General features: G+C 41.3%; 1 protein-coding gene across 2 annotated transcripts in view; it reads left to right on the forward strand.

Moving 5' to 3' along the window:
- cax1 (cation/H+ exchanger protein 1) overlaps positions 1–12,551 on the forward strand; it is a 62,275-nt gene that overhangs the window by 31,416 nt on the left and 18,308 nt on the right. For both annotated transcript variants that reach the window (XM_068059420.1, XM_068059421.1), the window contains exons 8-9: positions 996–1,098; positions 2,151–2,292. In XM_068059420.1, coding sequence (XP_067915521.1) covers positions 996–1,098; positions 2,151–2,292 — 245 coding nt within the window. The remainder of the gene's footprint in view (positions 1–995; positions 1,099–2,150; positions 2,293–12,551) is intronic.

A 12,551-nucleotide genomic window follows, 5' to 3' on the forward strand; every position in this document is an offset into this window, starting at 1 on the left:
GCAGAAAATAGGGTTATACTCCAGAATTCCATAGGGTTAATGGATGATTTGATCAAAGTTTTTTTTTTTTCAAGTTATTAAGGGGTCAGATGTGGTAGATAAAGGAACCATCTTCTGTTTAGGGAGCCTGGGATCAGGGCCATAGTCTAAAAATTAGAACCAGACCTCTTCAGGAGTGAAATTAGGGGTGGTAGAAGTCTGGAACATTTATGCAAGCAGCAGTTGATACTTTAATTTTAAAGCTGAAGTTGATAGATTTTTATGAAGCAAAGATAGGTATATGAAGTCAGGTCACAGATCAGCAATGAGGCCATTGAATGGTGGGTGGAACAGGCTCTGGGCTAAATGGCCAACTGCTGTCCCTGTGTTGATCATCAGCCACCAGCTTTGTAATATGATTATTTTAGTTGAGCTTTAGTATTGTGCTATTTTTGGCCAATAGGCACCAGGCTGCCTACTTGCCATTTGTTATTCTGTCCCATATCAAGTCAATGTGCCAACTTTATGCATTTTGAACACTTAAGGCCTGTGGGCATCATCCAAGATTTTTATTGATTCTTATACCTTTGGGCTTTGCTGGAGCTGTCTAATGAGGTTTATAGTGGCTCTGCACTAATTTTAGTGAGAACCATTTTTTGCATGAATCCATCCAATGATTTACCAACTGTTGGTTCTACTGGAAATTGTACATGAACCCCCTTCCATTCCTGTGGTAGAGCAGCAATGATGTTGGAAATGTGCAATTTGAGAATGGCTGATTCTAGTCTCTGGCTATACTACACTCCTAACTCAGGCCCCTACTCTGAACAGTTCTTGAGTTGAATTGGGTATAGTTGTCCAAAATTGAACATTTCCAGGCACTCTGCTGTTGCATTTGCCCATATCACAGGAATTGCATTCCAGATGCGATTCATGAAACATCAAGATGTCTCAACATAAGGATCTGTATGAGCTGATTTGACTTGTTCATTCTCTGTTTCACTCGTCACCCACAGACTGAAGTCCCAATGGATGGGGAAGTAGTCCTCTGCTGTTACCATGCTGTGAATTTCTACTATTACAAATATACTGTGGTTGGCATTAATGTATTTGCTGTAAATATCCTTTTTGGTTCTGTGCAGGCACCTTTTTAACTGGTTGGGGAGGGTGGGCAGGAGAATTATACCAGTGCCTATTTTTACACTGGAAGCTTAACTGTTGAGCTGTTGCTTATTTACTGACGCTTCCTGTCTCCTTGGATTATCCCGCTCCTTGCTTTCTTCTCCCTCCTCCACAGTTTTTGGACTATTTCCTAACTAAGTGGCTGCCATGCATCTTGTGACCCAGTTAGAAAGGGAGAAGAGCAATCAGCATAGGTTTAATTCACTTCCTTTCCTCTGCAGAGTATATCTCCAATTGCAACCTCTGATTAGCATCACTATACAGGAAATCACTGTCCTACTTTTATTTAATTTTATAGATATATATATGATTATATATATATATATATAATCACCTTTCTGACCTCTTAGCAATGTTGTCCAGTAGTATTAGGGTTGTCTAATGCAAATTGTTGACTAGCCTCATGAGGTTAATCAACACTTGAGCCGCATGTACAAATTTTATTGGAAAACACTTGCACACAATACAGGTAAATGTACTTCATGTGTATATTTGCCTAAAACATCTACCATTCAGTGATCAAGGAAGTAAAGCAGTTAACAATCAAAAAATGCATGCACTGCTTTTGGTGGTCTTGTTAACAAATGCACAGAAAGGTTAAAATCCACATGCATATGCTGTGCGAGTGAACATTGAGGTCACATGCCCAATAACTGCCTATTCTTCTTAGCTAGATATGGCTAATTGCACTTCTGATTAACATTGTTTCCAGTCAAAAGCAAACAGTCAGAAGACCCCCTCCTACCCCAACTGAACTCTTGCACTTTGGAAGATATTTTTACTCTTCATTCTCTAGCTAATGATGCAATACTTGGGCTGGCCAGGCCAAACAGGCAATGTGTCAGAGCCTTGCACCACATGACTGGTGGGGAGGCAAGGTGGGGGTAGGGAGAGATGGACAGATGCAGCTTCCTGTCGTGATCAATTAATGTATATTACTGACTTGGTTTTCTTTTCCATGGGAGTTATTTCTTTAACTGAATCTTCAGATCTGCTGCCTTTAGTAATCGTTGCACTGGTGCTGGGTTACGTTGATGCAGAAAATCGTTATGCCAGCTCACATGTGAAATTTGCACTGTCTGTTATGGCCATAGTTCCTCTGTCCCACTACATTGGGATGGCAATTGCCAGGTAAGTGGAGTTTTGTTTTATGTACAATTCTCTCTTTGGCCTCCTTATTTCGAGAGACAATGGGTAAGCGCCTGGAGGTGGTTAGTGGTTTGTGCAGCAGCGCCTGAAGTGGCTATAAAGGCCAAGTCTAGAGTGACAGACTCTTCCACAGGTGCTGCAGATAAAATTGGTTGTCGGGGCTGTTACACAGTTGGTTCTCTCCTTGCGCTTCTGTCTTTTTTTTCCTGCCAACTGCTAAGTCTCTTCGACTCTCCATGCTTTAGCCCTGCATTTATGGTACAATATTTACAGCACAAACAGGTCATTTGGCTCGACTGATCTATTCTGGTGTTTATGTTCCACAGGAGTCTCCTGTCACCCTACTTCATCTAACCCCATCTGTATATTCCTCTATTACTTTCTCCCTCATGTACTTCTCTAGCTTCCTCTTGAATGCATCATGCTATTTGCTTCAACCATGCCTTGCAAGTTCCACATCCTACATTTTGGAGGCAACTATTGGGAAGGTGGCGGGCGAGAGGGGTGATGTCTGTACCACAGGTCACTATCTTTGTGTACAGCTTTCTTCAAGGTCAGTGGCGAGTGCCATTGCTTTGCCACTGACCACAAAATCCAACCAATATATTTGCACTGGGATTGGTTGCCAGGCATGTTTTGGAAATGAGCCTCCTTGAGGTCTGAGCCAACTGGACTTCTGATGGGTTTAAGAACTGGGTCTTTTCGTTGAACTCATCCAGCAAGTGTGCCACAGTGGGCTTCCTAGGGCTTTTTCAACTAGCAATACCCGTTCCTGATCACTGCTCAATTATCTCTTCTAAAAACATGTGTGCATGTTGGATGAGGGCCACTTTGGGCTTGGCTGTGATACCTTCCTATGTGGCTGGTTACAACTTCGGTTAGTTACCAGAGGGTCCCAGTAACCCTGGGTGTGGGGAGTAGGTATGGGTTGGGAACTAAGGGTGTAGGCGATTTGATAGCTTCATGAAAAGGCAGAGAATTGGCAGAACCTATGCTGGCTTTGACTGTTGGGACTTTTTTCTAACTAGTTTCTCACTCATTCCAAATTAGTTTTTGCACATTCAAGTAAACCATCTTTAACTCAACTCATCCAGCTGATGTGTGATCTTGCAAGCTGTCTGTCCACCACCATTCTGCCAGCCCCAAAAACCAACTATGCTTTTCCAGGTAAAAATGTTCAGTTGAGCCCCAGGATCACTGGAATCTCCTTTCCCAGGTGCCTCATGGCCCAGCACACCCTTCCCTCTAATAGGGCCTAGGATTGTCAGACTGCGCATGAAAATGAAGCTTTGTCAAGCACTTGAATCTGGTAAATTAGGACTTTATGCCGTCAGTTGAAGTTGTGAATGGACTTTTTTTTTTAAAAAAACAGTCCTTACCGTAAATCTTCAGCCTGGGCTTCTGGATCGACAATCCTGTTTTTTTTTTTTTTTTCTCCTCCTCCTCCCTCCCCCCTCCTCCGCCGCCGCCGCCACCACCACCACAGGATCTAGGGGACAGATCAATTATGTCCCCGTCCCAACCCATGGAGTTGAGATGCTGGGTATGCCCCCTCCCACTCATTGCGCCCCATCTCCAACCTGCATCCAATGCCGATGTAGACTGAGATCCAATCATCTCTTCTGATCTTCTCTTCCCTGCCCCTGTCCTTTTTGCCGCACCCCCCCCCCCCACACCCCACACAACAACCCAGCAGCCTGGTTATCTGGACTGTGCTACATTTTCTGACCTTTCCCATCTAGTAAGCCAGAAGTTTGATGGGGAGCAGGAGAAGTCAGGAAAATCCATTATAGATGGTACTTATGCTAAAGGTAAGTGCAAAATATTGTTGCTCATGACCCTTCCTTCCTCTACTACCCCGCTGCCCCCCCCCCCCCCCCCCCCCCCCCCCCCCCACAACACCCCAAACCGAGGCTAATTAACCTTTTTTGAGGTCCCTAATGTTGCTCTTCTGGAAGGGAAAGATTTTTTTTTTAAACTAACCTGCACCCCCACCTCCTGCCCAAGCAGCATTACTGTAATGGAAACTTAGAGCACTGAAATAGAGTGCTGGAAATACACTGCAGGTTTGGCAGCATCTGTGGGAGGAGAGACAGTTGCCATTGCACATCATTGATCTTTTGCCACAACTGGAAAAAGTTATAAGATGTAACAGGTTTTAAGTAAGCTCAGGAACAGAGGAAGGTGGACACGTGGAGAAAGAACAACAGGGAAGATCTGTGATCAGGTGAAAAGCAGGAGGGGCTAAAAGTCCAGATTTTGCAGTGATAACAGTGGAACTGTCAGCACTCCGTGAAACTGAGAACAACTTTGGGAGTCCACACGTGCAGAATAATGCAGAAATCTAGAAGTTGCTGTCAGTGATTCTATGCTTCTCTAGAGGGTACATCTGAGATCGCCTCAGACTGCAATCAATGAGAAATCTGTGAATTGCACCTTTGCACTATTACATTCACTGTAAAAACCTTGATAAAGTTGCACTTTGTTGAGTGGGGTTTTAATGGCATACTAACTTCATAATTACTGCTGAACAGCTTCACTGGCACATTGGAATGTCAAATTTCTCAGTCAATATTTTTTAATGTTTATTTTCTGTCTTAAAATTTCGGATCGCAAAATAAGTGATTTAGATTAAATTTTAGAAATGAAGGCATTCAGTGTTTTTGAATTCCTGGTTTGTTGTCTGAGCATACTTCAATGTGATTCGCTGCTTACCCTACTTGCTGACATCACTGCTGCTGCATGCCAGGAGACTCCCTTGACTTGGTGTCAGATTTAAACTGTTATTGGGAGGGTGGTGGGCGAGAGGGGTGATGTCTGTACCACGGGTCACTAGATCTTTGTGGACAGCTTTCTTCAAGGTCAGTGGCGAGTGCCATTGCTTTGCCACTGACTACAAAATCCAACCAATATATTTATAGCACAGAAATGGGCCATTTGGCCCAACAAGTCCATGCTAGTATTTGTTTCACATGAGCCACCTCCTACACTACTTCAGCTAATTCCATCAACATATCCTTCTATGATTCCCCTAGAATGCATCCATGTTATTGCCACGACTTGTAATCTGTTCCACTCTCTGGGTAAAGAAGCTTCTCCTGAATTCCTTATTGTAATTATTAGTGCCTATCTTGTATTTATGGCCCTTAGTTCTAGGCTCTTTTCCAAATGGAAACATCTTAATACCTACCCAAACAAATCCTTTCTTAATCTTAGACTTCCTATCTGGTCACCCCTCAGTCTCCTTTTCTCTAGAAAAGCGCCCAAGTCTGTTCAATCTTTCCTGATAAAATGATACCAGAACTGAGAGGTTATAACTAATCTTTTTTGCACCATCTCTGTTGTCTCTAATCCTTTTTTATAATATGGAGACAAGAACTGTTCACCGTATTCCAACTATGGTCTAACCAAGGCTCTATACAAGTTTAACATAACTTCCTTGCTTTCAACTCTGTCCCTCTGCAAATGATTCTCGGGTGCTGTTGCTTTTTTGTGGCCTTATCCACTCCACTTTTAGTGATCTGTTTTCTCTACCCCATTTAGACACTTGTTTTCCAAGGAGTGTGTGGCTACCTTTTATTCACAACATGTATTGCCTTGCCTTTATCTGTATTGAAGTTCATTTGCCAATTACATGTTCATTCTGTAAATTTATTAATGTCCTCTTGTATCTTGTCACAATCATCTGAATTAGCAACGTGCTGCCCACCCCCCACCCCCCCCACCCAAACAATTTGGTGTCCTCCATAAATTTTAAAATTGTACTCCAGATTTCAGAATTCAAATTACGTAAATGAACAGTGGTTGCAGCAGCAATTCTTGTGGAATGCTTCCCACCATTTGTCAATCCAAGTAGCTATTGGCATCTACTGTTTTCTGTTTTGTAGCCGGCTTACTATCCATTCTGCTACTTGTTCCCTGAATCTGCATTTTCTGATCTTAATCATGAGTCTACTCAGCGGTACCTTATCTGAGGCCTTTTGGAAACCTAAATATTATATCTGTGTTATCCTTATCTACTCTTTGTTGCTTGACTTAATCCTATTGAAGATCCTATCCTTTTGGAATCCATGCTGACTACTCCATTATATTTTCAGTTTTTAGATTTTTCTGTCACATTTTTGATTAAAGATTCCATTAACTTAATGTCAGTGGTAGAAAAGCTAATTAGTCTGTTTTTATATTATATGTAATCGTGCCTCTGCTATCCATCTGGACTGCACCCACCCTCACCCCTTGCCTTTCTATCTTAAATGTCAGATTAGATTTTTTCAGATTAGAGATGCAGCACTGAAACAGGCCCTTCGGCCCACCGAGTCTGTGCCGAACATCAACCACCCATTTATACTAATCCTACACTAATCCCATATTCCTACCAAACATCCCCACCTGTCCCTATATTTCCCTACCACCTACCTATACTAGTGACAATTTATAATGGCCAATTTACCTATCAACCTGCAAGTCTTTATCCTTTTTTTTAACTCTTCCAATATCCTGCCCAGCATGTTAGTTTCTCTGGTAAGTACTGAGGCAAAGTACTTTAATGAAAGGTAATATTTCTGCCATTGTGCTGTGCTTATTGTTTCCCTTAGTGGCCCTTTCTCTATCCTGATTTTTCTTTTGTTATTTGCACCTGTAGAATGTTATTTCTTAAATTCCTTGATTTGATTGTTTTTGACTGTTTCCTAATTATTTCATATGCCCTTTTTCTCATCTTTTCCTTTGTCTGTGTACTTAGTGTGTCCCTTTTTTCATTAGTTTTGATTTTTCCCTTTTATTTCTTCCATGGTGTGTCATTTCCTCTTTGTTTTTAGTGGGATATATTTTTCCTGGACTCTTGATCACTGTCTCAAATGTTTCCCACTTTTTTTTTTGAAGTAAATGTTTCCAACTTATTTTCCCTAGCTCCGTTCTCACCCCTTTAATCAGTTTTTCCAATTTATTACTTTGGTCTTTTGACTTGCTGCTTGTTCTTTAACATAATGTATAAGATATTCACTATTGCCAAAGACAAATGAAGAAACAAAAGATGGGTCTAGAGGAGCTGTAAATGGCAACAGCAGAATCATTAACAGCTGCATCTGGAAAAATATGGATGATGGTTATGATCTGAAATTGTTGAACTGAGTCCAGAAGGTTGTAAAGAACCTAATTGAAAGATGAAGTGCTGTTCCTTGAGCTTCCATTGAAGTTCATTTGGAACAGTGTAGGAGGCAGAGGTTGGAGTGAACATAACATAAGAAATTCAAACAGGAGTAGGCCATTAGGCTCCTTGAGCCTGCTCTGCCATTCAATAAGATTATGGCTGATCTAATTGTGGCCTCGACTCTCCTTTCCTGCTGGCCCCCTCCCCCATAACCCTTGACTGCCTTGTAGATCAAAAATCTGTCTAACTTGGCCTTCAATATATTAAATGACCTAGCTCCACTGCTTTCTTGGGTAGAGAATTCCAAAGGTTTATGACCCTTTGAGAAGAAATTTCTCCTATCTCAGTCTTAAATGGGAAATCCCTTATTCTGAAACTCTGTCCCTAGTTCCAGATTCCCTCACGAGGGGGAACATCCTATCAGCATCTACCTTGTCAAGCCCCCTCCGAATCTCTCTCTTAACAAGATCACCTCTCATTCACCTAAACTCCAATGAGTATATGCCCAACCTGCTCAACCTTTCCTCATAAGACAGCCCTTTCATCCCAGGATTCAACCTAGTGAACCTTCTCTAAACTGCCTCCAATGCAAGTATATCCCTCCTTAGGTAAGGAGACCAAAACTACACAGTACTGTAAGTGTGGTCTGGCCAATGCCCAGTACAGTTGTAGCAAGACTTCCCTACTTTTACACTTCATTCCCCTTGCAGTAAAGGCCAACATTCCATTTGCCTTCCTAATTGCATGCTCTATCTGCATGTTAACCTTTTGTGATTCATGTATGAGGACACCCAAATCCCCCTCTACTGCAGCATTCTGTAGTCTCTCTCCATTTAAACCATACTTTTGTTTTTCTATTCTTCCTACCAAAGTGGATAACCTCACATTTCCCTACATTATATTCCATCTGCCAAATTTTTGCCCACTATCTAACCTATCTATATCTCTTTGCAGATACTCCTCCTCACAACTTGCTTTCCCACCTATCTTTGTATCATCTGCAAGTTTGGCTACAATACACTGTCCGTTCATCCAAGTCACTAATATTTATTGTAAATGGTTGAGCCCCAGCACTGATCCCTGATACCCCACTAGTTACAATTTGCCAACCTGAAAATGACCAGTTTATCCTGACTGTTTCTAGTTAGTTACCCAATTCTCTGTCCATGCTAATATTACCCCAACACCGTGAGCTCTTATCTTGTGCAGTATCCTTTTTTAATATGGCGCCTTATCAAATGTCTTTTGGAATCTAAATACACCACATCTGATGAAGTCACAGACCTGAAATGTTAACTTTACTTCTCTCTCTACAGTTGCTGCTAGACCTGCTGAGTAATTCCAGCATTTTCTGTTTTATTTGATTTTTAGGAGCAGGAGTAGGCTGTGCCGTTCAATACGATCATGGCTGATCATCCACTTCAATGCCTTTTCCCACACTATCGTCATATCCCTTTGTCATTTTGTATTTAGAAATCTGTCAATCTCTGCTTTCAACATACTCAATGACTGAGCTTCCACAGCCCTCTGGGGTAGAGAATTCCAAAGATTCCCAACCCTCTGAGTAAAGAAATTTTTCCTCATCTCTGTCCTAAGTGGCTTTGCCCTTATTTTGAAACTGTGTCCCCTGGTTCTAGACTCTCCAACTAGAGGAAACCTGTTACCTGCATCTCCCTTGTCTGTCCCTTTTAAGTATTTTGTAGGTTTAAATGCGATCACCCCTCGTTCTTCAAAACACGAGAGAATACAGGCCCAGTTTCCCCAATCTCTCTCCATAGGACTGTCCTGCCATCCCGGGAACAAGTCTGGTGAACCTTCGTTGCACTTCTATGGCAATAATATCCTTCCTAAGGTAAGGGGACCAAAACTGCACACAGTACACCAGGTGAGGTCTAACCAAGCTTCTATACAATTGAAGCAAGACTTCACTACTCCTGTACTCAAAACCTCTTGCGATAAAAGCTAACATATCATTAGCCTTCTTAATTGCTTGCTGCACCTGCATGTTAGCTTTGTGACTTATTGACGAGGACACCCAGGTCCCTTTTGTACATCTACACTTTCTAATCTCTTATTTCAGAAATACACAGCACATCTGTTCCTCCTATCAAACTGGATAACTGCCCGTTTTTCCACATTATATTCCATCTGCCATGTTCTTGCCCACTCACTTAAGTCTGTCCAAATCCCCTTGAAGCAGCTTTGCATCTTCCTCACAACACACATTCCCATCTAATTTTGTGTCGTCCGCAAACTTGGAAGTACTACATTTGGTCCCCACATCCAAATCATTGATCTATATTGTGAACAGCTGGAGCCCAAGCATTGATCCCTGCAGGACCCCGTTAGTCACAGCCTGCCAATGTGAGAATGACCCATTTACTCCTACTCTTTTTTTTTTTTTCTTCTGCCTGTTAACCAATCCTTCATCTGTGCCGGTATATTACCTCCTACCCCATGTGCTTTAATTTTGCTCACCAACCTCCTGTGGGGGACCTTATCAAAGGCCTTTTGAAAATCCAAGTATACCATGTCCACTGACTCCCCTTAAGCAATTCTGTTAGTAGCATCCTTTTTATAAAAAAAAAAACTCCAACAGGTTCGTTAAACATGATTTCCCATTCATAAATCCATGTTGACTATGCCCAATCAGATCATTATTATCCAAGTGTCCATTTATCACATCCTTTAGAATAGATTCTAGCATTTTCCCAATGACTGATGTAATTCCCTGTTTTCTCCCTTCCCTCCCTCCCTTAAATAGTGGGGTGACATTTGCGACCTTCCAATCTGCAGGAACTGCTCCAGAATCTCTAGAATTTTGGAAGATGATCGATGTATCCGCTATCGCCATAGCTACCTCTTTCAACACTCTGGGATGTAGAATATCAGATTTTGGGGACTTATCAACCTTCAGTCCCATTTAATTTCTCCAACACAACCTTATTAATACTAATTTCCTTCAATTCCTTATCCCCCAAATCCCTTGGATCACTAATTCTGGGAGATTTCTTGTATCTTCCTCAGTGAAGACTGATACAAAGTAATCATTTAGCTTCACTGCCATTTCTCTATTCCCTATTCTCCTGACTCTGCCTGTAATGGACCCACATTTGCCTTAGCCAAATGTTAACTTTTTACCTACCTGTAGAAGCTTTTGCAGTCTGTTTTTATATTTTTTGCTAGCTTACATTCATATTCTATACTCCTTTTTCTTCATCAGTTTCTTGGTCCTCCTTTGCTCTCTTCTAAAATCCTCCCAATTCTCCGGTTTGCTATTTCTGGCAACTTTATAGGCCTTTTCTTTTAATCTTATACAATCCTTAACTTCCTTTTGTTTTCCACGGTTGAGTGCCTTTACTTTTGGGGTTTTTGTGCCTTGAAGGAATGTATAGTTGCTGTAAACTATGTAATATTTCTTTAAAGACTATCCATTGCCTATGTACTGTCATACCTTTTTAATGTATTTTTCCAATCCACTTCAGGCAATTTGCCTCTTATACCTTCATAATTTCCTTTGTTCAAACTTAACACCCTGGCTTCAGACGACTTCACTTTCAAACATAATGTAAAATTCTATCATATTATGGTCACTCATCCCTAAAGGTTCTTTTACAACAAGATTATTAATTAGTCCTTTCTCATAACATCATACAAGATCTAAAATAACCTGTTCTGTTGTCAGTTCCTCAACATACTGCTGTATGTTGACCATCTGTAACACACTCCAGAAACTCATCCTCCATAGCATTAGTGTGCATTAGGTTTACCCAGTCTATATGCAGATTAGAGTTACCCATGCTACATGCTTCTCTAATCTCCCGATTAATACCATACCCCACACTGCCACTACTGTTGGCCTATAAACAACTCCTACCAATGTTTGTTGTCCCTTGTTTCTTAGCTCCACCCAGATTCCACATTTTGTTCTTGTGATCTGAGATCCTCCCTTACTAATGTACTGATCCCATCCCTTATCAGCGCAACACCATCTCCTTTTCCTTTTTGCTTGTCTTTCTTCAATGTCAAATATCCTTGACAACATCTGCAGTATTTTTTTGCACTACATGTATCTATAGTTCCCCTTTATCCACCCTGCTTGTTACATCCTCGATGAACTCTAATAAATTTGTCATTCAATTTCCCTTTCATAAAACCATGCTGACTCAGCTTGATTGTTTTGTGATATTCTAAATGTCCTGCTACTACTTCCTTTAATAATGAATTCTGGCATTTTCCCATTGACCAAAGTGAGGTTAACTGGTCTATAGTTTCATGTTTTCTGTTTCCCTCCTTTCTTGAATAAGGGCCTTACATTTGCAGTTTTCTAATCCAGAATCTAGAGAATTTTGGAAGATTACAACCGATTGCAGGCAGTCAAGTTCAGGGGACTTGTCAGCCTTTACTCCTATTAGTTTTCAGAGTAATTTTTCTCCTGATCGTTTCAAGTTCCTCCCTTTTGCCTGTTGGTTTTTCTACTATACATGGGATGCTTTGAAAGTCTTCTACCATGAAGTGGAACAGAGAATTACAATTGGTGGAGTACTGCATCAGTTTGGAGGTGGGAACGCTGCCCTATAGTGATACGCATTTGTTTGTGACTGCCTTGACCTTCAGGTAAACAGATACTGCTCTTTTCTCAAAGTTCAGCCAGTGAGCCTAGTTTCCCCTAGAGAATGTTCACAACTATCTCTACTTCCTCTTTTGTATGTTTTCTATCCAGTCAAAGCAAAACCACCTTCTCTCCAACTCTCTTTCCCCCCCCCCCCCCCCCCCGAAGAATAAATGCACAAATAGATCCATTTAGAAATATCCCAGAGGATGTAAAATGGCTTCTTATGAATCAAGAATGCTGCTTGCAGTTCACTTTTTTATTGTGGGGGGTGATGCCTGAGGAAGTATTGATACTTCTGGTGATTGGTCTAAAGATATCATGCCTTGGGCTTGTTTCTGTCCTGTCATGTGATATAAATGGTTTCCTTCTGATTTTTTTAAAATTCTAATTTGTTTGCAAAACTCATTGCAGATGCTGCTTAAACACAGAAACCAGATTGACCACAAACTGACTTGGGACTGAGTTCTATTTTGAGTG

Source organism: Heterodontus francisci, chromosome 27, assembly GCF_036365525.1.
Source record: "Heterodontus francisci isolate sHetFra1 chromosome 27, sHetFra1.hap1, whole genome shotgun sequence".
NCBI lineage: Eukaryota > Metazoa > Chordata > Chondrichthyes > Heterodontiformes > Heterodontidae > Heterodontus > Heterodontus francisci.